The sequence below is a fragment of the Castor canadensis genome, chromosome 7, assembly GCF_047511655.1.
Source record: "Castor canadensis chromosome 7, mCasCan1.hap1v2, whole genome shotgun sequence".
NCBI lineage: Eukaryota > Metazoa > Chordata > Mammalia > Rodentia > Castoridae > Castor > Castor canadensis.
In genome coordinates, this window is record NC_133392.1 from 141,736,092 (window position 1) to 141,762,930 (window position 26,839).

The 26,839-nt window shown below is 37.3% G+C and overlaps 1 protein-coding gene across 23 annotated transcripts in view; it reads right to left on the minus strand.

The window, feature by feature from the left end:
- Epb41 (erythrocyte membrane protein band 4.1) overlaps positions 1 to 26,839 on the minus strand; it is a 203,304-nt gene that overhangs the window by 98,136 nt on the left and 78,329 nt on the right. For 22 of the 23 annotated variants that reach the window (XM_074080768.1, XM_074080767.1, XM_074080778.1 and 19 more), the window contains 3 exons: positions 19,008 to 19,485; positions 15,336 to 15,545; positions 12,570 to 12,674 (listed from right to left, as the gene is read on the minus strand). In XM_074080768.1, coding sequence (XP_073936869.1) covers positions 12,570 to 12,674; positions 15,336 to 15,545; positions 19,008 to 19,478 — 786 coding nt within the window. In that variant the 5' untranslated portion in view covers positions 19,479 to 19,485. Of the gene's footprint in view, positions 1 to 12,569; positions 12,675 to 15,335; positions 15,546 to 19,007; positions 19,486 to 26,839 lie in introns of those variants that run through there. The other variant, XM_074080775.1, reaches the window with a different exon arrangement.

Consider the following 26,839-nt stretch of genomic DNA (forward strand, 5'->3'; position numbering starts at 1 on the left):
TCTGAATGGAACCCACGGTACACACCACAAGAGCAGGCTTGGTTTAAGACTGAGGAGGGAAATTTTCTACCAGGCAGATGGTGGAAGTTTGCTGACAGCCATATTGCAATTCCAGAATTGCTAGCTCCCACATTTGTCAAGCAGTTCCATGACGTAACTCACTCAGGGTGAACAGCTCTCGAGACCACCTTGGCCCAGCATTTTTATGTCCCTAAGCTCTCCAGCATAAGTAAGACAATATGTGAAAGGTGCAGCTGTGTGCCAAAACCAATCCCCAACAAGGGCCAAGAGCGCTACCCTAAGTGCAAAGTGTTGGAAGAACTCTTTGAAAACCTGATTGTGGACTTTACTGAGATGCCCCAGGCCAGAGGATGTAAATATTTGCTGGCATTTGTCTACACCTACTCAGGATGGGTGGAAGCCTTCCCTATGTGAATTGAGAAAGCCCAGGAATTGGCAGGTGCCTGTTAAAGGAAATCATCTCTTGGTTGGGAATACCTGTGTCTACTAGATTGGACAATAGGCCGGCCTTCATGGTGGAGGTGGTACAGTGGGTGGCTAAGGGCTTAGGAATATCTTGGAATCTACACACGGCTTACCACCCCCAGAGTTCAGGGAAAGCAGAACATATGAACAGGACTCTAAAACTGCAATTGGAAAACTATGCTAGGAGACCCACCTACAATGGGATCAGTTACTGCCCCTAGTCTTGCTCAGGATTAGGCTCCACCAAATAGATAGGTCTCTCCCTTTTGAAATTCCTTTTGGGCACCTTTAGTCAAGGACCTGCAAGAGGACCTTAAGGAAATGGGTAACCTCACCCTGTAACAGCAGATGCAGGCAGTTGGCTTGACTCTAAAAAATCAATGACTGGGTAAGAAAGAGACTCCTCGTTAGCCTGACAACTCCCATATACCCTTATAAACCAGGGGATGCGATTTGGGTAAAGGAATGGAATGTTCAATCGCTAAAGCTCCACTGGAGGGGCCCTTTTGTTGTTTTATCGACTCCCCCACCACAGTTAACGTAGCAGAGATCCTTCACTGGATCCACCACAGCCAAGGGAAGCTAGCTTCCCTCGAGTGGGAGTGCATCCCTGACCCAGCTTCACTGTGCAAGACCACCCTCTGAAATGCCTGCACCCTTCCCCAGCTGGACCCTGCTTCCCAGGAAACAACAGGAGACCACAAAGGAGGAGACATCAGCCCTGCTCTAGTGACTCTGGAAGCTGACTAGTCTACGCATGGTGGAAGCTTGAGGAGTCGCCCATATCACCTTTGAGGATGAGTCCCTTCCATATTTTTTTCTTGCTAATCTTGGTCAGCTCTCTACCTGGGGACTCGGACTGTGACTCACGTATGTGCACTACCTGAGCAGGGAGTGCTGTTACCAAAACTCTGGTTTTCCATACTTATTATTCTTATGCAGGCACAGTTGTTGGGTCATGCACCCACAACCATACCACCTACTCAGTGTGCTCTCATGATGGTCAATATATCTGTTTTAATCCCATCTATTGCCCTCAGGAGCAATGGCTAGAGGTCCGAAGCTTCACCAGCACTGGGGAGCTTATTAGACAGACACAGGTTTACAATCCCAAAAGGCCAATATCTATGTACTTTGATGTGTGCACCATAATAGCTGAAAACTCCATCTATGGACATCAGGGTATTGGAAACACCTGTGGAGGCCTAGCCTGGGAGAAAACTTGTATGTCAAATGATAAGAATATATGCTGAGAACATGGCTGCTCATGTAATGATGCTGTGAAAATATAACCCCCTAGATCAAGATGATGCTCTCTACACAAGGGAGGGGTGAGGATAGGTAAGACACCTAAAAAACTAGCTAGCATTTGTTGCCCTTAACGCAGAGAAACTAAAGCAGATACCTTAAATGCAACTGAGGCCAATAGGAAAAGGGGAACAGGTACTAGAGAAAAGGTGAGATCAAAAAGAATTAACCTAGAAGGTAACACCCACGCACAGGAAATCAATGTGAGTCAATACCCTGTATAGCTATCCTTATCTCAACCAGCAAAAACCCTTGTCCCTTCCTGTTATTGCTTATACTTTCTCTACAACAAAATTAGAAATAAGGGCAAAATAGTTTCTGCTGGGTATTGAGGGGGTGGGGGGGAGAGGGAGGGGGTGGAGTGGGTGGTAAGGGAGGGGGTGGGGGCAGGGGGGAGAAATGAACCAAGCGTTGTATGCACATATGAATAATAAAAGAAAGAAAAAGAAAAAGAAAAAAAAATGATGCTCTCTGACCCAAAAGAGGGTCAGAGCATCAAAGTGGGGCATGTGGCAGGAAGGCAGGAAGGGGAAGGGAGATAATGAGAGATAATGAGTGCAACAGTGAAACAAACAAAAAAATCGGATTTGAGGAATGCCAAGTAGCACCTGGGTGAGACTAGAGAAGGGTCACCTCACCCCAGAGGTTAAAATAACCAATGAAATTAAGATGTGACCGTGTATGGGACAAGGTATAACCCCCATTTCTGTAACCTGCTCTAAATGGTATATAAGGAAAGCCCTCTTTGTTCTCAGGGCTCAGCCTTTGTACTCTAGTCCGCTGAGTTGCTGCCAGCCTGCTTAATAAACTTGCCATCTCAGCCATCCTACAACAAACATACTGGATGATTTCATTTATGTGAAGTTTAAAAACAGGCAAAACTAATCATTAGTAACAGATGTCAGGCAGAAGTTACTGTTGACAGGGAACAAGAGGAGGAGCACAAAGGGGAATTCTGGAGTTCTGGTAATGTTCATTTTCTAATCTTGGGGAATCTTTATACAGATGTGCTTACTTTGAAAAAATCATATCTGACTCACACACTTTCTTATATTACGTTATATTAACAGGCTGTTAGGGGATAGAGATAATATATGTGAACTGACTTCTAAAACAGAATGGTTGTGAAAAACAGCAGAAAGAGGCAGTGTTTCATTCAAAAAACAACAAACTATTGAGAGGACAAGTTACAGAACTGTGCCCCTAAAATAGCAATTCTAGATAATGTAGTTTCCATTTGATTATATTCAGTGGGATTTTTTTCAAGAGTCCATTTGATCAATCACATCTTATGAGTTAATACTTTAACACTTTAAGCAGAATTTAAGTTTCTGCATAAGAAAAATTACATTCCTTCTTAAGTTTTATTTATTTATTTGGTTGGTTATTTATTTTTTGATTATTTATTATTAGGGACTTAGGTTTGAACCAGGACTTTGCACTTGCAAAGCAGGCACTCCAAAGCAGGTGCTCTACTGCTTGAGCCACACCTCTAGTCGATTTTGTTCTGATTATTTTGGAGATAGGGTCTCCCAAACTATTTGCCCAGGCTGGCCTCAAACTGCGATCCTCCTCATCTCAGCCTTCCAAGTAGCTTGGATTCAGGTGTGGGACACTGGCACCTGCCTTTTTTCTTGCTTTTTATTTTTGGCAGTACTGGGGATTAAATTCAGGGCCTTGTGCTTGCTAGGCAGGGGTTTTACCACTGGAGCCACGCCCCAGCCCCCTTCTTGAGCTTTAAAAGTTTCCAAATAATACAGATGAAAAGCAGTGACATCCTGCTAAAGATCTTCATTCATTCAACTGAAGCATTACCAGTCTCCCTTATGTTCTCCTGTTTTAAAACAGTCTCTTATACACTGTTTTTTCTACTTGGAATACTCTGTCCCCATCTCTTCTCATAACTTCCTATCTTTTATAATTCAGATCTGATACTACCTTATACAGAAATCTCTTGCTGACCCTATCTGTGTGGATGCCCATCTTACTGCTGTCTTCCAATCTGGGAGCTCTATGGGGAGACTATGTCTTTCAAAGCTCTGCCTAGCATAAGGCGGATGCTATCTGCTTGATGAATGTTTATGAAGAATAAATAAACAAAGAACAAATGAAAGATGCTACTGAAATAAACCAGGATAGAAATGATGAAGTTTCAACCAGGACAATGACATTTAAGGAGAAAAAATGAATGACTAGGAGCTTTCCATATCTTTTGTAGTATTTATAACATTATGTCATAAAGTTCTAAGAAAGAACTACATGTCCTGAGTTGGCCATCAGCTACCCTTAATCTAGACCCCCATCTCTACTCCCGCATACACATAAGTGATTCATACCAACCCTTGACTTTTTTTTTTATTATTCCTATGTGCATACAATGCTTGGGTCATTTCTCCCCCCTGCCCCCACCCCCTTCCTTACCACCCACTCTGCCCCCTCCCTTCCCCCCCACCCCTTCAATACCCAGCAGAAACTATTTTGCCCTTATCTCTAATTTTGTTGTAAAGAGAGTATAAACCATAATAGGAAGGAACAAGGGTTTTTGCTGGTTGAGATAAGGATAACTATACAGGGGGTTGACTCACATCAATTTCCTGTGCATGTGTGTTACCTTCTAGGTTAATTCTTTTTGATCTCACCTTTTCTCTAGTTCCTGGTCCCCTTTTCCTATTGGCCTCAGTTGCTTTTAAGGTATCTGAACCCTTGACTTTTGAGGTAAAAGATTTATCTGTAAGTTCCAGAAACCTACCTGTCTTAATTCAACAGTCACTGTTTATCCTGTTATTAGAATGCTGACTTCAAATCACTGCTTCAAGATATGTTTATAAAAACTCTAGGTCTCACTCCTTAGGAGTTAAATCCACTAGACATGTACTCCCTAAAAAAGACAAGACCCCCAAATGCAACCTCTCCACTCTGCAAGTATATTTACAGTATTTATCTTAGTCTTTCAATAAGATACAACACTACTGGCACTTGCCTTCAAAACTGGTCATAAGTCAATGAAAACCAATCCATCCATTCAGATGAATATAAACTAAATTCCTCATGCTCTGAATTTAATATTTCCTTCATGTTTACACTTAGCTTTTGCAAGGTGAAAGAAAGACTCTTCTGGCTATAACTGATTATCTCCTTGGGTTGATTATCTGACTGCAATAGTAAGAAAATTCATTCACACAGAAGATGGAAGGAGAAAGAAGACCAAATATTATTGAATTGAATGTAGCCCTAATTTAAAATTCTCATTACTCACCAGAAGAACTCAAGTTTTTGCTTAGAGAGGGAATTTGGAGGGAGGAGGAACTAATGGGTGACTTTTCCCCCAAGGAAAAATCCTTGATTCATTGATAAATAACTAATTCTAAGCAGAAATACAATATAGAAAGCATCTATTTAACTCATATAACTTTAATTTATAGTGGCCACAAACCTCCCACAGAAATCTGCTTTTGACTGTTTTCCCCTCTTCTCTTGCCCATCTCAGTAGGGAAAGAGCAAGTTCAAAGCATCCATGAGAGGAAAAAGCCGAATGAACTAACTTTCCTCCCTGTTCCAGGTACCTGACTGGGAACAAAATGCACAGATTCAGAAGCTCCTAAGGAGTGAAATCAGAAACTTGAAAAGGAAAGAAGATAAAAAATATCTCTCATGGTAATATAGTTCACATTTGTTCCATAACATAAGTTAATTCTGTATGTAGGAACTGAAAGAAGAAAGAGGGAGGAAGGGCAGAAGAAAGGAAGAAATAAAGGGAGGAAAGGAAGGGAAGGGAAAGGGAAAGGAAAGGGAAAAGAGAATGGGGAGGGAACAAAATGGAAGGAAAAGAAGTGAGGAGGGAAGGGCAGAGGGAAAGGAAAGAGTGAGGGAAGGAAGGGGTGAGTAAGGTGAAAATCAAGGAAAAGGGAACAGAAAGCTAAAGAAGAAAATAACTTAGTAAGAGCAGCAGGCAGGCAGCTCAAGAAGTGAACTGACTGTGCAAGACAAGTCACAGCTTTTATATGCTTGTCTTTTCTCACCTGTAAAATGAGGAGGAGGAGCATCTAAAGCTTTTATAGCTCTGTTATCTTCTGTGTTTTCAGAATGACAAAAAATTCTGGATAGATTTTCCAACAAAGTTAATTAGTTTACAGATTTCGTTCTTTGACAAATACATCTATAACTTCTAGAGTGGGTATTTTCTGGAAATTAGACCAGACCAAATCAAAACGAAGTTACTTGTGTTAAATACTAATCAAACCAAAACTTCAAGGAAGCAGGTAGATATCCAGACAGTTTTTCCTGAAATGAGGTTTAATTTGACCTGAGTCAGCTTAAGAAGGAAGTCTCCTCTGTTTTACTCTTATAAGAAAAGTAACTTGATATCAACAGTTTTTCTATTGTTCATTTCCCTTTCCGTACCTTACAAAACCCACTATTCTACTACTGTCCAGTGGAAGCCCTCATTCTATTCTGTAGAATATAGGCTGCCCTATTCAAGAATTACAAATAAAGGCCAATTAGATATTTAAATTAACCAATTAAATCCAACTAAGTCTCTAAAGTTGTTGTAATGTTGCCTTTTGCCAATAGCTAAAATGAAGTTACATAATCTGGCTAGCCACTATCAGTTTTTAGCAAAAATACACTATTCTTCAGTATACCCTGCTTGAGAAAGGACTGGCGATTATGACATGAAGGCTGCTCCAGAATCCATCGTTAGATTATGACCCATGAAATTTTTTCAAGCCAAGCCCTTGACTAGTTGGGAATATAATAATTATGCTATCATAACAACAATGGTGATACCTAATTTTTATTGAGGCCATTCTATGTGCTTTTCTATATATCCTCTCATTACATTCCCATTTTATCATTGGGAAAATAGGCAGAATTAATTTACCCAATTCATAACTACTAAGTGGCAAAGGTGTTCTCTGAAGTCACTTGTTCAGTAAAGTGTCCCATTCTTTGGATTCATTTATTGAATGAATTCAGAGTGGGCAATATGTCAGACAAGGACGTTCATGAAGAAGTCACGATCCAGTGAAGAATATAAACACATGCCCAGAACAATGGATGAAAATCAAACCACACAAAAATAATACAACTGTGAAATCACAGAATCCTGAAAGTGTGTATGTTGGGGGGGGGTGTTAAAAATTCTACTAGCCTGATTCTGTAAAGGGAGAAGGAGAGGAACAAAAGTCAAGCAAAAGACCAAGAGTCAGAAGGGCTTTAGTTTTCTCAATAGCAACACAAAATCTTGAAGGCAAGTGATTTTAAGCCTGTAACTCTATATCCAACTAAACTAACAATCAAATGTAAGGACAGAATAAAGATAATTTCAGATGTGTAATGTCTCAAAAGGCATGAGCCGTTTCTCAAGAGGAATACTAGAACAGGCACAGTAGCTCACACCTATAATCCTAGCTACTTGAGAGACAAAAATTGGGAGAATAATAGTTAGAGGCTAGCCAGGAAAAAAACAACAAACAAGCTGGATGTTTTGGTATATACCTGTAATACCAGCTATGAGGATGCTGTAAGGAGGAGTATCACAGTCCAGGCTGGCCCCCAGGGGGAAAAAAAACAAACAAACCAAGATCCTATCTGAAAAATAACTAAAGCAAAAATGGCTGAATTGGGCCAAGTGGTAGAGCACCTGCCTCACAAGTGTGAGGCTCTGAGTTAAAATCCCAGTACTGACAAAAATAAAAATAAAATAAAATAAAAAAGAGGCACACTGTACCAAAACACAAGGAAAGAAGTCGGGTATGGTGGTGTACATATGTAATCCCAGCATTTGGAAGGCAGAGGAAGAGCATGGCGAGTTGGAGATCAGTCTAAGCTACATAGCAAGGTCCAGGCCAGCATGGATATAGCAGGATACATAGTCTTGAAAACAAAACAATGAACAAAACATATACACATATACATACACACACACACACGCACTCGCACTAAGATAAAGGACACAGTCAAATACCCTTGGAGAGGCAAAGCAAATCACCAGAATGATGGTCATGGGAAACTGCAGGGTCAATTATATACATAACTGAGATATCACCCCATATAGACTGAAGAGCTGTAAGTTCAGAAACAGCATATTCAAGGACTGTCCTCACTACGATGGCTCTTGCTATTGTATTGGCTCTTTAATCTGACAATTGAAAGTAAATCATCCCCAGATTCATTTTTTAATGCTTTTTTCTTTTTTTTGGTTATTGTTGTTTGTTTGTTTGCTGGCAATATTGGGGTTTGAAATCAGGACATCACACTTGCTAGGCAGGTACTCTACCACTTGAGCAACACCCTTGTTTTTTTTTTAAGACAAGGTCTCACTATGTAGCCCAAATTGACCTTTGAACTCATGATCCTCCTGCCTTGCCTCCCAAGTTCTGGAATAACAAAGTCAAGAAAAAGAAAATGGAAAGAGAAAGAAGACAAACACTATTATGCACCTTCCCTGACTCCCAGATTCATTTTGAACAGATTTGCCTGGGTCACCTGCTAATAGAATTCCTGTGTTCTTTTCCATGCCCTACTTCCTACATCAGCTAAGGACTCTTATTTTAATCCAAAGGAAAACTCTGCTTTGGCCTACTTCCCCAAAGGAGGCTCTAATAAATTATCAGGGAAGCTGAGCTAGGTTGATTCAGAGACAGCAGCTTTTCTTTTTCAGAAATACTTAAAGCCAATTCCCTTTTCTTACACAGGCAGTTGTGTACTCATGTTAATCTGTTAATACTGTTATTGATTGTGATTCCTATGAATCACAATTTTTTGAGGGGAAGGGGCAAAACTGGAGATTGAACTCAGGGCCTTGTACTTGTTAGACAAGCACACTACCACCTGGGCCACACCCCTAGTCTCTTTGCTTTTATTTTGTTTTTCAGATAGGGTCTTGTGCTAATTTTTCTGGGTTTAAACTGAGATCTTCCTACTTCCACTTCACAAGTAACTGGGATTACAGATGCACACCACCACTCCTGGCTTGTTTCTGAGACAGGGTCTTGCTAACTTTTGCCTAGACCAGCCTCAAACTAGATCCTGTCTCCAATTCTGCCTGGCATTACAGGTGTACTCCACCATGCCTGGATCCTTTTAGGCACTTTTAAATCACTTTACACATAAACATAAATTGACATAAAGTAATTTAGTATTTCTTATTTAGAAAGCAGAAACTGCTATAAAGGAAATAAAACTTGCTAACAGGACAGAGTATGGATGACACTGATAATGGTGAAATGTTTTCAATTACTGAAAACTTCTGTCCCAAAATGGGTCACAGAATCTCAACTACAAGTGAAAAGGATTTCTTCTGCTGTAAACCTTTAGATGATCCAGCTTCTAGAAACTTAGCAGATTTGATTCACAAAAAAATTATTTCCAGTAATATTAAATGAGTAGTACTCAGCAATTTATTTACATGCCAAATTAAAGGAGTCTCAATTATTCTCAGCTCAACCTTGGTTTTTTTCTACAATGTAGGAATATTCAACTTCTGGGAATCAAAATTATCTCACTGAGATTTATTTTTAGCTTCAGTGTTCCTTTACTAATGGGATGTAGGGAATTCAGTAAAAGCTGCTTTGAGCCTTTAGGGAAACAAAGTAAAGGTTAAGTCCTTAAAGAACAATGTTAACCTAGTGCTGGTAGATATAATTCTTCTGTTTCAGTCAGTAAGTCATTTACAGAAAGAACAAAATTTTGCAAACTTATAAATAGCTACTAGGCACACACTATAAATAATCTTACTTAGGCAAAGAATAATTCCATCTCTTCTAGTTTGTATTATCTAACTCAGATAACCCAATCTATGTGGTCTGCAATTGATAAAGGCTGTTCCCCCTCCCCCCAACGTTTTTGTTATTGCTGTTATTGTTTCTGCCCCTCAACTCTTTTTTTTTAACAAATTGAAGTCATCTTGGAGAAAGAACCAACATTTTATAAAAGACTCTCTCCAGGATTTCTCCCATGCCTATGTACCTCTCTAGATTCATCTGTTACTCTATTCCTCACCTCTTATGTCTACCTGGTTCTCTGTTCCTCAAAGGTCACTCTTTACACAAAGGTCTTTATACAAGACATTCTCTCTGTCATTTCACTTGCCCATCTTATCCTGTAGTTCCTGCCTCAAACATCACCACACCAGAAAAGACTTTATCAGCCCTATATTTCTGTGACATCTTGTGTTTCCATTCGTATTAATACTCATCACACCAGTAATTAAAGTTATTTTCACAGTAAACTGGAAACTCCAGGGGACAGGAATCATCTTCCTATTCACAGCTCTACATATATTACCTGAACAGTACATGCAAACACTTGGTAAACTAAAGTTTTCATCAAAAGGTTTTAAGCTAAATAGCTGCAGTTTTCAATATCAACCCAGAAAACAAATACCTGATTTTTAACCTTTTTTTCTTCCTCCGTGTTGTTATCCATTCTTTTACTTCCTGTACAAGTTAACAACTAGCTTCCTTTAAGGTTGGAGGATTTGTCAAATTCATTGTATGAATAAGCAATATTACTATTACTCTATTTTATTTATTTTTTTTTTCATTTTTCTTTTATTATTCATATGTGCATACAAGGCTTGGTTCATTTCTCCCCCCTGCCCCCACCCCCTCCCTTACCACCCACTCCACCCCCTCCCGCTCCCCCCCTCAATACCCAGCAGAAACTATTTTGCCCTTATTTCTAATTTTGTTGTAGAGAGAGTATAAGCAATAATAGGAAGGAACAAGGGGTTTTGCTGGTTGAGATAAGGATAGCTATACAGGGCATTGACTCACATTGATTTCCTGTGCGTGGGTGTTACCTTCTAGGTTAATTCTTTTTGATCTAACCTTTTCTCTAGTTCCTGGTCCCCTTTTCCTATTGGCCTCAGTTGCTTTAAGGTATCTGCTTTAGTTTCTCTGCATTAAGGGCAACAAATGCTAGCTAGTTTTTTAGGTGTCTTAACTATCCTCACCCCTCCCTTGTGTGCTCTCGCTTTTATCATGTGCTCATAGTCCAATCCCCTTGTTGTGTTTGCCCTTGATCTAATGTCCACATATGAGGGAGAACATACGATTTTTGGTCTTTTGAGCCAGGCTAACCTCACTCAGAATGATGTTCTCCAATTCCATCCATTTACCAGTGAATGATAACATTTCGTTCTTCTTCATGGCTGCATAAAATTCCATTGTGTATAGATACCACATTTTCTTAATCCATTCGTCAGTGCTGGGACATCTTGGCTGTTTCCATAACTTGGCTATTGTGAATAGTGCCGCAATAAACATGGATGTGCAGGTGCCTCTGGAGTAACAGTCTTTTGGGTATATCCCCAAGAGTGGTATTGCTGGATCAAATGGTAGATCGATGTCCAGCTTTTTAAGTAGCCTCCAAATTTTTTTCCAGAGTGGTTGTACTAGTTTACATTCCCACCAACAGTGTAAGAGGGTTCCTTTTTCCCCGAATCCTCACCAACATCTGTTGTTGGTGGTGTTGCTGATGATGGCTATTCTAACAGGGGTGAGGTGGAATCTTAGCGTGGTTTTAATTTGCATTTCCTTTATTGCTAGAGATGGTGAGCATTTTTTCATGTGTTTTCTGGCCATTTGAATTTCTTCTTTTGAGAAAGTTCTGTTTAGTTCACATGCCCATTTCTTTATTGGTTCATTAGTTTTGGGAGAATTTAGTTTTTTAAGTTCCCTGTATATTCTGGTTATCAGTCCTTTGTCTGATGTATAATTGGCAAATATTTTCTCCCACTCTGTGGGTGTTCTCTTCAGTTTAGAGACCATTTCTTTTGATGAACAGAAGCTTTTTAGTTTTATGAGGTCCCATTTATCTATGCTATCTCTTAGTTGCTGTGCTGCTGGGGTTTCATTGAGAAAGTTCTTACCTATACCTACTAACTCCAGAGTATTTCCTACTCTTTCTTGTATCAACTTAAGAGTTTGGGGTCTGATATTAAGATCCTTGATCCATTTTGAGTTAATCTTGGTATAGGGTGATATACATGGATCTAGTTTCAGTTTTTTGCAGACTGCTAACCAGTGTTCCCAGCAGTTTTTGTTGAAGAGGCTGCTATTTCTCCATCGTATATTTTTAGCTCCTTTGTCAAAGATAAGTTGCTCATAGTTGTGTGGCTTCATATCTGGAGCCTCTATTCTGTTCCATTGGTCTTCATGTCTGTTTTTCTATTTTATGACATTGATTGCAAATTATAATTATGTGCTAATAATATCATAATATTAATCACAGACTGTTTAACAAATATTTATTATAAACTTCCTGTGTGGGCTGGGGATATAGCTCACTGGTTTAGTGTTTGCCTTGCATGCATGAGACCCTGAATTCAATCCCCAATGCCACAAAAATAAATAAATAAATAAATAAATAAATAAATTTCCTGCATATTAGATATAATACTAATTGCCAATCACAGCATTTTACATCTTCACTTTGCCTACCTTTTACAAATATAAAGTACAGACTGAGGATGTAGTTCAGTGGTAACGCACTTGCCTAGCGTGAGCAAGGTCTTGGACTGGATTCCTAGCACCACAAAATAAATAAAGAAACAAAATACATAGTAGTTTCTCTCAATAATGAAAGGACATACTAGCAATGGTCTTTTTTTTTTTTTTAAGTTAATTCTAGAAGGAAAATCTGAGAAATAAGAACAGACTAAGTACACTGTATCCTGGAGAGGCAAGCATAAATAGATTGTTAACAACAACATAAGAAACCAAATAATTTTTTTTATCAGCTTCTTATATTATACATTGCCTCCTTACCTTAGAGGTCCCATTATCCCAAATGGCTAAACCAAAGTAGTCTTCTTCCAAAAGATTGAGGTGTTCACATACTCGCTTAAGCAAATCTAGTCCCTTAGCATGTTTCTGCAAAGACATACATGTTTTAGTTGAGGTTTCCTCTTGTTCTTGTATTCATCACCAAATAAAATGTCACTTTCCTCTTTTATCTTTGGTAACTAACAAACTTTCATATGGCAACATAGTATCTAAATAGAACAATATAATTTATAAATTCCTGTTCCTCAGTTTGTCAGCATACAGATGCAATACAATTACATTGGAAATAAGAGTGCAAAGCAAACTCCTACCTTCTCCTCCACCCCCTCCACTTCCATACAAAATATCACTTTTTTTTTTTTTTTGAAACAGAGACTCACCAGGTAGCCCAGGCTGATCTTCAACTCATGATTCTCCTGCCTTAGCCTCCTGAGTGATGGGATGTGTGCCACCACATCCAATTAAAGCATTACATTCCAGAAGCATGCTGAGCCACTGTCCATTACCATGATCAACTGAATTACTGAATCTCGTCAACACTGACAGCTAATTCTGGCTGTGGAAATCATTAGACTATCATTTTCAAAACAAATGTTCCAAGAGAACGAGCTATATCTCAACCCCCTACAATCTCTTTCAGAAAAATACATAAAATAAAACTGGGGGGAGAAATGGCCCCAACAATGTATCCACATATGAATAAATGAATAAAGAAAAAATAAATAAATAAAGTGAAATTGTAGGCATACAGACACTACCTGTTAGAGCAACTCTTTCAATGGTATTACAAATCATTTTCTTAATTTTTTTTTACCTAGAGAGTCAAACCACTGCCCAATTTGAGTCTTACATTCCTATTTATAGGGAGGAAAGGCCCTAAGTTAGAGGCTGTGATTTAGAGTCAAAAAGTTATCTATTTACTAAACACCCGAATACTTTCAATTAACATTAGCTTTGTCATCTGTAAAATAAGAATATAAATACCTATTTTTTAAAAGGAACATGCTAATAATGCCTTCTAAGGAACATAAAAAATACCTCAAAAATGAGATTTTTTTTTTTTTTTTTTTTTGCTATTCTGTGAATTGAATTCCAGGTTAGGCAAGCATTCTACCACTGAACTATACCCCCTTGCCCTAGAAATCTTTTTAGTACATACACATGACACTTCCTCTTCTTAATGAGATGAATTATCTTAAGTTACAATTTGTTATTCCCATAATTGTTCATTCATCTCAGTCTTAATTCATTTATATTACAACATTTTCTTCACTTTTTTTTCCCCCCTATTTTCACTCTAAATGACAGAAAAATGATTTGGGAATTCATATACAGGTCCCTAATCTCTATTCAAAAATCCCAAATACAGAAATTCTAAAAATTAAAAGGTCTTTTTCTTTTTTGTTGCTAAAGCTCATTTGAAGAAAAATTCTGACCTGAGATGTATGTAAAGAGGCTATTTATGATCTTCATTTACCCATCTGAGAATGACTCTTCATATATTTTAATCAAAGAAATAATGTTTTTTCCTATACCTGCTGCTACAGAACCTGCTGAGTATATTATGAAATATGCAAACTATGTACTTATTTCCTTTCTAAATTCATTCTGTTCTGAATTCTGAAACACATTTGTTCCCAAAAGCTGCAGATATAAGGGCCCATATCTGGATCTAAGTCCGTCTGAATGACCAAAAAAAAAAAAACAGATCCTGAGTCTCCCCAGTTTCAAGCTATAGTAGCTGTTTTCTTTTTTAAACCCTAGAGAGTGAATACCTATAGTAAATACAGCAAAATATTTTAGACAACTTGTGCTTAGATAGATTTGCATTTGTACAAAATTCAATTCACAATTTGTTGTATAGTTAAGATACAAGGTTATGTGAATTAATGTTTTATCAATTAAAGCTACTAGCAATCACAGTAATTGCTCATATATCAAGCATATCATAATTGGCAACTATTCCAGTTGAAACAAATAGTTAATAGATGTTTTACTTCAACTGGTCCTGAAAGAACAAGAGAAACTGAATAACTATGACTTTTTTCAATTCTGATTCAATTACTTGTTCTTTCATAAAATGTTAGAAGGGAGTGGGGTGGCATGGTCCAAGTTATACAGCACTTGCCTAGCAAGCATAAAGCACTGAGTTCAACCCCAGTACTGCAACAACAACAAAAAATTTCAAATTAGGATTACAGAGTAATTCCAGAAAATGTTAAGAGAATTTTAAGAAATTGTATTACTTGATATATATTCTTATATACTATCTCATGAGGCTAAAGACATATATAAGATAAACGTAAGATAAGGGTTTAGATCTGGGGGAATAAAACATGTTATTAAAAGTAATTTTTTACAAATATAATTATAGGGATAGCTGGAACTAATACAGAAATTGAGGCTATCTTGGGAAATCTAGTTACAGAAAGGCACTCTATAACAATTTTTTTTTATTGTGCTGGGATACATTGTGACAATTAAATTTATCTTTTTTAAACAAAATTATTTTTATTGTAAAAGTAATACATGCATAGTCACAAGATTTTGGTAAATTAAAAAAAAAGGTGGAGAAAAAAGTAAAGCTCACACATAATCCTCCTATACCCTTGTCTCCAGAAAATTACCATTGGCATTTCAATCCATGGAAATAGTCATTAGAGTGGGTTTTGGGCAAAGGCACCATTTCCTAAGTTCACAAGGAAAAATGTGTGAGCACCTGACTACTGGAAACTAAAATGCACTCACCTCCACAACACATTCGTAAACAGTGTCATCCAACAGAGAAACCTTGCAGTGCATGTTTCTGTGTCTTCTGACCAATTTCTGGGAAGCTTTTAATTCTCCTTCTGCTTTTGATTCAGGATCTTCTTTTTTATCTACTTTGGGGCAATCTTCAAGTCCTTCTCCTTCCTTAGTTTCAGAATCTGGATCTTCTCTGTGTTCTTCCTGAGCTGGCTATATATCCATGACATCACCAAGTCAGTAATGAAGACATTTCACAAAACATGCTATTTTTTACCTATAGTAATCCTACCAGTATAAATATTAACTGAATAAGAAAAACTATTAAAGATAGTTGACATTAATATTAAATAGTCATTTTTCTATAAAAGATATTATGATCCTCCAAAATATCTATAGACTTTACTATTCTTAAAACTTTTAGGTTCAAGTGGTAGAGTACCTGCCTGCCTGCCTAGCAAGTGGGAGTAAAAGTTCAAACCCCATTAGCACCAAAAAAAAAAAACAAAAAACAAAAAAACCAAAAACACCTTTTTGGGTAGAATCCCATCAAATAAATCAATAACAGAAGGTTTCAAGTAAACTACAGGATACCAACCTATTACTCTCAGCATTACATACTATTCCTGATTATGACATTATCTGATACTATTAAAGACATTGTTTGGGAGGTGGCACAAACAATGTATACACAGGTAAGTAAATGTAAAAATGATAAAATAAAAGGAAAAAGGAAAAAAAAAGAACTTTCCAAATATGGGAAATAATAAACAAAAATTAATTAATAGGAAAAAAACCCTTCATCTCCTCTGTCTTATATACCTCAATTTTAGCAAGGTACCCTTGTGAACTGCAAAATAATATGTGACTTGTGAAATTACAAGAGAAGTGCTTGGGACTTATTTTAGAACATTAAGCAAATATAGGCAGTAGGCTAATATACCTGTCCTATTTCACTCTACTATTTTTCACGTCGTTACCTTGCTTGTTGCTTCATAACTTATTAAAATAATTATTCTGTATTTACTATTTCTCTCCTCCATTAGCGTATAAAGTCCACAAGCTAAGGGATCATATCTGTTCTATGATAATAATGGCAAACATTTATATAACAATTACGATGGGCCAGTTACTGTTCAAGACCATTACTTATAGTAACTTATTTAATCTTCGTAACAACGCTTTAGACAAGTACTATTGTTATCTCCACTTGAAAGATAAGAAACTAGAGCCACAGAAATTAAAGTAACTTGCCTAGGATTGTATAACTAATAGTACCAGTCTAGCTCCAGAATCATGATCTTAAACCCCTCATCACATTGCAGTTTTTAATTTGTCAAGGTATATCCATCCTGGGGCCTAGCACAACATGGTTCATTTTTTTCAATAAGTATTTGTTGAATAAATGAATAAGCATTAAAAACTGACAGATGGTTTTCCAAAAATCCAATCTACCGTGAATGAAGACTGGAGCAATCCTATAATGCAAGCTCACTTTTACAAAATCCTAGCCAGGCATGGTGGTACATGCCTATAATCCCAGTACTTGAGAAGTAAGGCAGGAGTTCCAGACTAGCCTGGGCTATACAGTGAGAGTCATCATAAAACAGTAACAAACAAACAAACCAAAACCCTGGATATGGGCTAGGGATATAGCTCAGTGGTGAAGAGCACTTGCCTTAGCATGTGTGAAGCCCAGGGTTCAATCCCCAGCACCGGAAAAAAATCCTGGATAGAAAGGGACCACCGAAATGAAATTCTACTATACATACAGAACCATGGTTAGGTAAATAAATAAACCTTTACTCACAAAGTTCTGATCAGCCAGTTTTTTTTTTTTTAATTTTAAATACTAGTTTCCAAAGGTTTAAAATAGTTTATTCCTTATTCCCTTGAAATTTTATTAACAGTATTAGTTTCTTTTTCTTCATACACAAATACCTGCATACAACTTATCTCAATTCTCAATTAAGTCTTTTTTTTCCTGTCTTTTTAAATTATTATTATTCATATGTGCATATAATGTTTGGGTCATTTCTCCCCCCTTCCTCCACCCACTCCCTTACCCCCACCCCCACCCCCTCGATACTCGGCAGAAACTATTTTGCCCTTATCTCTAATTTTGTTGAAGAGAGAGTATAAGCAATAATAGGAAGGACCAAGGGTCAATTAAGTTTTATTGAGATTTTAGTTCAATCTAAATAATTCTGTCAGTCATTTATTTCATAGATTTAAGTACAAATTTATGATCTTAAGAAAAAATAGACAAGTTCTAGTTCAAATGCTAACTAAAACAAGATATGGATTTTTTCCTACATCAAGCAGAAGTGGGGAAAACAGTTAAAAATTTTTTGGAAGTACTAGGCTTCCTGAAAGATACTATAATTTAACTCTTGATAGCCCAAAAATCAGATTAAGTTAAAATTAATGCTGTTAAGATTACATAGGGTTTCTTTTTCTATCTTAAATGTTAAGGTGTTTATTCTATAAAAGCTTGTGAGAATATTTATAGGGGGGTTTTGCCTTTACTGTTTATGTTTATTTACTGAGTATTAAAAGCTAATATTTATTGGGTGCTCACTACCTTTAAGTTTTATATATTCCTTTCACTCCTCACAATAGCCAAATGCGGTGGATATTACTATTCCCACTGTATTAAGGAGGAAACTTATGAAGTGAAAAGCACTACTTCTCCATGATTTGAACTCCTTACTGATTCCACAGCTTGCATTCATAACTGTTACATAATGAATCTTATTTTGAACTTTGTTTCAGTAACAGCAAGTACATAATTTCCACTTTACCCTAATTATAACCATAGAACTCTGAATATACAAGTCATATTTCTAGAAATATAATGTAATGTTTTTAGAAAATTCTAATAAAACTATATAGCCCAAATGTTAGACCGGTCATAGAAATGTATATACTTTTAATAATAGAGCTAATGTTCATATGCTTCAGAAATAAGACTTTGAAAATATCTCTTAATTTGTAGGTAGCAAGGCTGAAAACAAATGAGATTCCTGAAAAACAGTTTGAGTTACAATACTAATATTTTCCCATGGATTTTGAACAAAGGAACAACTCATGTTTACTTTAATTGCACTGTGAAAAATTAAGGCCCTCTACTAATAAATATCACACAAGTGATAGAAAGAGCTAGACTTTCTCATCTACATCTTACACTCTGTGGTAATGTGATCTAGTTAGAGAAGATGATTAAAATAAGGCAGATGTGGCTCAAATCTATCACATATCCCCAGATGGCTTGAATTCATCACATAGCTTTTACAATGATTTTCATATAAGGACCATATTGGCTGTTAACTATCCCATTCCTAATTCTACCAAAATAAACTCTAAATTACCTCACTTCTTTTTGCTCTCTCATTAAACATCTTGAACTTATTTCAATATTATAGTAAGGAACGTACATGGACTGAATAAACTCATTTACTTTTTTCATCGAGAATATTTTTTGAAAAAATCAAGTTTCCACTGGCTATATTAATTTCTTTAGAGCAGAAAAATCCAAGGTTTCATGTTACTTATCACTATAAATGCTTATGTCAACTGGCTCATAAGAAATAAAACCAAATGTTTTTCAATGAAATATAAAGTGTATAACCTGCCTCCATTATACCTACCTCCCATATATTCGTACTTCCTTACCTGTGTTTCTGCACTGCTTAATGAATGAAGATCCAAGGATGGGTCTGTTTTGAGTTCAGGTTCAGGAGCTGCAATTGGTGCCTTTAAAATGATCTCTTCATCAAGACTGGTTCCAAATTCTATCTCTTTCTGACCTCCTTCACCTTTTTCTTTATCTGACTCTACCTCTTTGCCTTCTTCCTCAGAGACCTGAGATTTGGGCCTTTTGAGAAATGAGGAGAGCAGTCGTGACAAGCCCCTGCTTTCTGATGTCCGCTCCTTGTTCTTGGTCAAGTCTTCATGTGTAGGAGTGTCTCCATTGGATGTTTTCAGCTTCTGTTCACACTGATTATCTCCCTCAGCTGCCACTTGGGAAGCCTGTCCCAGCTGAGTTTCTTGTTGGCCTGAGTTTGTGCCTCCCTCACCTTCTTCCTTCTGTTGTTGGTGCTGAGAATTTTCTGCCTCAACGACTAAACTCTTCTCTGTTGTCATGATGTTGCTATTGAAAAGAAGATGGAAAAAGGGGAACTCTTATAAGCAAAACACATTACAGTAGGCCAAACCCTAAGCTTAGAAGATCAATAATCAGAGAATAATTACTAACAAACAGAACTCCAATCTATTAAACATGAGACTTTCCATTGAAGTACAAAAATATTTTACATATACATCCTGAATAAATTATTAATACCTGAGTCACTAAAGATATGCACATAGATTAGTTTAAAATAATAACCACTAAGGTCATCTAATGAAATCTACCATAAATAAATTCAGTCCTCAGAATTGCATATAGCAAATACAATTTTATCCTCCCCAAAACAGTACCTTATTTTTATACTGTGCTTGGAGGGTCTCGATCAATGTGAATCTCAGGATTTGCGGGAATTATTCTCTGTAAAATTTTCCACACCCCCAAAAATGTGTAAATTAAAAAGTCCCCCAAGTCTTTATTGTTCTTCTTCCTTATATTTCTCATATTTTTCCTCTACTAACAACAGCAAAAATAATGACAAAAAAATTTTCCTTTGATTTTCATGTTATGATACCAAATTACAACCCCTTTCAAAGGTAGGACATTTTAAGATCTTTGAGACTATTTTTTCTTCTGATAAATATGATCTTGAAAGCTCAGCATTTTGGAGGGTAGGGAGTGAAAACATCACAATAGAAAAATGCAACAGAGAAACACGACAGAGAGGGAAATTTTAGAAAGCAAATGTTGATTCACTTGTAGGGGAGGAGGAGAAGGCAGGCTGTAAAAACCTCACCATATATCAAACTTGTTGGTTTCTGGCCTTCTAATGTCAAAATCCCAGAGTTACTAGTCAAGCCTTACAATTAGAGCCAAAGAGATTGTCACATCTAGTTTACTAAAGAATAACCAACACACACAGGGACTTTTAAACTGGACAATGAAGTTGACTATCGATTTTACATTGTGATTCACTGGCATACCTAAAGGTATTCCCTATTTATCACTTACACTCTCATCACACCTTAGGCATACCATTTAGACTAAATAATATTATTTGGATGTTGACATTCTGACTAAATGGGCTATATTTAGTTCATTCCCTTCTTAGGTCCTTCACATTTGCTATTCTCTTTACCATGATGTTCTCTCCTAGCTATCTGAAGGACAATCCTCTTCTCATTATTATTGTCCCAGCTCAGATGCCACCCCTCCTTCCTTACCCTTAGAGAGGCCTTCCAACTTCTCAGCAAGGGGAGTAGCTCAAGCAGTAAGAGTGCCTGCCTAACAAGCATGAGGCCCTGAGTTCAAACCCTATTACCACAATCTTTTCAGAAACAACAGTATTTAAAGAAGCACATTTTCTTGCTGTTGTTTGAGTCAGTGTCTCATAGCCAAGGCTGGCCTGGAACACGCTATGCTGCCATATAGTCTAGGTTGGCCTCAAACTCACACTCTTCCTGCCTCCACCTCCTCAGAGCTGGGATTACAGGCATGCACCACCAAACAACAGGGTTAAGGAGCACACTTCTAATTCACTAAATCACTGAAATTACTCTGAACTAAAATATGTAATTCAGTCAGTTCAAAACACTTATCAACCAATATATAGTCTTAATTTGTTACTTGTAAGTGAGCCACACTTGTACTTAAGAGAAATTTTTAAAAAGTCTTCAATTCCTCTTTATATCATGAGTGGACAATCAATTTTTTCAAATTTCCTTTTCTTTAATCTAAAGCAATAAAACTTGACACAGAAAACCTGGACATCAAATCTCTAGTTATTCTAAAAGAGTAATACTTTGATTTGAGAGCACCATTTTGCTTAATACTTCCTGTGCAAAAGTAAATAAGAAATTCCAAGAACACGGCACTATTATCCAGCTAGGTTTCACCATTTATCTCACTGAAAAGGATCAGAAAGTATCTCTGTATTAAAATTTTCCTACACAACAGACTGTACATCAAGTTCTCTAAGATCTATAAAACACTGCAAGCCTTTTGTGAAAGTTTTAGCAGATATTAAAATAAACTCTGTTTCTAATAGTTTTTTACTTACATCTTTCAATAAATAAAGAGTATTCTCCCATTTTATATGATTTTTTTCTTATGGTTTTAAAAAACAGAAACTAGCTTCTAAGGATATTCCCATAACTGCTTTCACAGGAAAAGGTATTTTGTCAGTAAGAAAGTACCAGAGTAAATGTAAATGCTGTTTGGTTATTAAACAAACATAGATGATAACAAACCATATGACACATGTGTGTTAAACTTTCATGTGTGTCAACTCACTTAGCAATCTTGTTAAAATACAGATCCTGATACAACTGATTTGGAATGCGACCTGAGATCCTGTATTTCTAAGATCATTGCCAATGTTACTAGCCCACTGACAACACTGAGTTGCAAAGCACAGAAAACCACCACTACAATCACTTTGAAAATGTACCTCAAAATACCTATGGAACAAAAATGACAAAGAATTGCTTTGAGAAAGTGGAATATTATCAGTGGGAAGTACTTGACCAATAAATGCTAGAAAATTCTCATTGAATTAATGAAGTAAAGAATGCAACATATTGAATGTGAATGAGGAAGATAAACCATTAACTTTTTTTTTTTTTTTTGGTGGTACTGGGGTTCGGACTCAGGGCCTCACACTTCCTAGTTAGGCACTCTACCATTTAAGCCATTCCACCAGTCCTTTTTGCCTCACTTAGTTTTTAGCTAACAGTCTCGTGGTTTATGCCCAGGGCTGGCTGACCTCAGACCACAATCCTCATATCTATGCCTCCCACACAGCTGGGATCACAGCAGAATGTCAGCACACTCAGCTTATTGATTGAAGTGGGGATCTTGCTAACTTTTTCCCCAGGTTAGCCTCAAACTATGGTCCTCCCAATCTCTGCTTCCCAAGTAGCTGGAATTACAAGTACGAGCCACTGATCCCAGTCAGTTGTTTTAGAACTCTTTTCAATCAGATCTTGCAATTTTTAGCCACAGAACTATGACAATTCCATGTTTCCAGACAGCCATGACATTGTCAAGTAGTCTAGGTATCTCTGTTGACATGATTTCTTTGGCACATTTAGTAAGGAATGGTTAAGATACACGAAGAGTTATAAGATAACAACAATCAATGTGAAATCAATATGTTTTGCCAAAAAATTGGACATGTTAAAAAAATAAAAACAAAGGAATAGATAAGAACACAATATAAGGAACAACAGAGACACTAGAAAGGCAAAAGAATTCTACTGGAACATACCCAAACAACTTCAGATAATGTCATATATTAAATGCTAGAAAAAAAATCAAGAATTCAAACAATTCAGTAACAGCAAAGATGCTACAACTTAGTCTATGCAAGAAAAAAATTAATGCTGAAAAGATGGCTTACATGCATGGTCTTTCTAGATGTGCACACATGGGTAGCAATGCTATTACTAAGAATTTGAAGGACAGGGGAGTGGGTGAGAATATGAACATAAAAATATAAAATGAGAAATCAGGGCTGGGTGTGGTAGTACACACCTGTAATCCTAGCACTTAGAAGGCTGAAGCAGGAAGATCACAAGTTTGAGATCAGCCCGGGCTACATAGTAAGATACTATTTCAAACAAACAAAATATGTATGATAAAACTGGTAAGTCATATAAATGAAACTGGTAAATGAAGTCAATAATCTAGTTAGCATTGAGGCTGATCTGAATTAAACAAATAAAAGTAAGTTGTAGCCTGGTGCAGTGGCATGAGCCTGTAGTTCTAGCACTTTGGAAGCTGAGCGCTACATGACATGGTAATTACAAGTCAGCGTGAGGAGAGACAGAGTCAGAGAGACAGAGACATGGAATTAGGGACAGAGACAGAATGAATAAATAGGAAAAAGAAGAAATACTGCAAACCATTTACTAAAAACTGAAACAATGAGCTGGTTGTAGTGGCACATGCCACCTCAGGAGGCTGAGACAAAAGGATCACAAGTTTGATGCCAGCCTGGGCTACATACTGAGACCCTATTTAAAAAATAAATTTAAAAAATTTTAAATAGAAAAAACTCACATAAACTTGACCTTACAAATCAGTTATAACTGCAATCAAGTTCTTTTCATTACAAATGATAGGAAGGATAACCGAGGAAGATACAAAGAAGTCAGGCAGCAAAACCAGGACAAATGCCCTATAAACAGACTCTTCTTGTGTAAATGATACTATTTGCATCCTGGATACAAAATTCAAAAGAAGGTATCTATTTGCTTAATGTCACAAAGAGGTCTTTTGATTTAAAAAAAAAAATCAGCACAGCATTGAAGACTAAGTGATGAGTTCCCATTCCATCTCAATCCTAATCCTCCAAACCCTGAGAATTATACCCCATCTGGTATGGAAGATACATTTATTTTCATACTGTGCATCTGCTATCTTCGGGCAAATGAGATCTTTTAAAACCCCATTCTTAAAAAGTCTCTAATATTAATAAAGTCAATGGTGCTCCACTAATGCTTCTTGGGGGAAAAACTTCATAAACACAGTACAATTGGCCAGCCTTATGGAAATTTCCCTTATCATTAACATTTAGGGACAAAGTTTAAGTGATTTAATTATTGCTAATACTCTTCAAATTCGCTTTTCAAGCACCTACCAATATTTGTTGGGTACTAACCAGGAATAAGGTTTTGGCTCAGCTCTCGGAGAAGGACCATAAAAGAATAATGCACAACTCTTTTTTTTTTTTTTTTTTTTTTCCTTTTTTGGTGCTGGAATCAAACCCAGGGCCTTGCGCATGGTAGGCAAGCATTATACCATCAAGCTACATCCCAGCCATCACAACTCTTAAGGAGATAAATATACACAAATAACTAAAACTAAAGCCGGGGGTCGGTGGCTCATGCCTGTACTCCTAGCTATTCAGGAGGCAGGGATCAGGAGAATCTTGGATTGAAGCCAGCAAGAGCAAATAGTTCAGAGATCCTATCTGGAAAAAAAAAAAAATACAGAAAAAGGGGTGGTGGAGTGGCTCAAGGTGTAGGCCCTGAGTTCAAGCCCCAGTACTGAAAAAATAAATAAATAAAACACAGGGCAAACCTGGTGCTTAATTCAACATTATGCTTCAAATCAACAAAGTGACACAGAGCTATAAAGTAAAAACTTTCAACTAGAATAACCAGGAAAAACTATGCTAAAAAGGTGACTTTTAAGTTATGCTTTGAAAATGAGTATAGATATCAACAAAAAGAGACTTGAGGTACAATAAGCAAACAGAATTGTAGGCAGGAGAATTGGCATTAGTAAGAATATTATAGACAGGTGTGGCGGTACATGCCTATAATCCAGCTACACAGCAACACAGGTAGGCAGATTGCATTCCAAGGCCAGCCTCAAGCAAAGAATGTCAAACTCTATCTGAAAAATAGCTAAAGCCAAAAAAAAGGGGGGCTGCAGGCATCGCTCAAGTGATAGAGCACCTGCTTAGCAAGTGCAAGGCCCTAAGTTTGAACCCAGTCACACACACACACACACACACACAGAGAGAGAGAGAGAGAGAGAGAGAGAGAGAGAGAATAGTACTGCCAGGTGTGATCTGTAATTCCAGAACTCGGGAGGTAAAGGCAGAAGGATCATGAATTTGACGCCAGCCAGGTTTGCCAGTGTCTCAAAAAAAAAAAAAAAAAAAGGACAGGTTTGCTGTCTCAAAAAAAAAAATTATAATGCCTCAGGAACCAGCAAGAAATTCCAAACTGGTTGGATTAGGGTTACAGTACAGAAGTAGAATAGTTATTTAAAATTAGACTCCAATTGAAATATCCATAGCAGCTACCATTTATTTAGTGCCTACTAAATGCCACACATTATCCTAATGTTTACCATGTTACCTTACAACAATTCCAGATCAACAAACACTACTGAGAAGTTAAAAACCTCTCGCTCTCGGAGGCTTTAGCTCCTAGAGCAAAGGCATGCTTTAATGAAACTCTTTCAGGGCAACAGAGTAATGATTCTGCTACAAATTCTCAGGCTACAGTGTGCCTGAAAAACATGGTCCTTGAGATGCTCCTGTCCCAGAGATACTTCCCTATTAAAGAAAAGCCTGCTGCTGAGAAATTATAGATGGTCTATTCAATCTAGCCAAGAACACCTCCATTCCCACCAGCTTTAGTCCCGTATTTCTCTTTCCATAGGGTGTTATGTGAAGATGGAATGGGGACACAGGGAGGCAACAGTTTAGGAAAGGACTTTATGTTATGCTAAATAGCTTGGACTTTATCCTGAAAGCAGTGGAGAGCCATTGAAGGGTCTTAAATGGGGAAGTGAATAAATCAAGGGGAGGCAGAGAGAAATCCCACAAATGGTTGGGTAAATTCAGGTTATCAGTCAATATTCACAATGGGAATCCCTAGGGAAGCTGAAAGCAATACTGGGCAGAAAACCTTGAAAAGCCTTGCAACCGAGGCTTAAGAATTACTGCTTCCCTTAGATTCCCTAGCATATTCTTTTTTTTTCCCCCTAGCATATTCTTATTAGAATGCTTCTCATCTATTTTTATAGTACACCTCCCCCAGCCCACTCTGGTAAGTGACTTCATAAAACACATATAACAATGGAACCAAAACAGAAAAAAGGAGCGAGCTGGGTATCTCACAACATGCCCATAATTAAACTCTTAATCCTCTCAGTAAATGGCTGTCATACCACCAGTACCTTACACCATAAACGTAAGCACTACCCTTGTCATAGTCTTCTCCATTTCCCTTCCCAATCAAATCTGAGTCTAGAATCTATCTCCAATTATATATTTTGAACCAGTCCACTTTTCACCTTCTCTGCTGCTATCATGTTTGTGCAAGGCTCCACTGATCACCTGCACTATGATCTGCTTTTTCCTATCTCACCAACCTCCATACCTGGAGGTTAGCCAATGTCACAACAGTCCACAAGGAGAGCTCTAAATGTCTTCACTTGAACATGCCACAACAGAAATAAAATTCTAAAAGAGCTAATAATTATTTGCTGCATTTATAAAATTATAATAAAATTATAATTATAAAATTATAGTGTTCTGAGCACTCGTGTGACTCTTCAATCTAATATTTTGAGAATGTTATAATGTTCTAGGCACACAGTAACTTAGAGGCTACACTAGTGGAAAAGCCAGTCCCTGACCTCCTGGACTTCACTCTCCATTCAGAATATTCTGGAAAGTGACAATTCCTCCATTCTAACATTGCATCTTAAATTTCACATCCAGATCTGGGCAGTTTACTTTAGAGAACAGAATCTACCAAAGAACAGATAGAAGATCAGATGGAATTTGAAACTGTCCTAACGTAAAGATATGGGGATGCATATCTTAGAAAAAAAGAATGCAAAGAAGGGATAT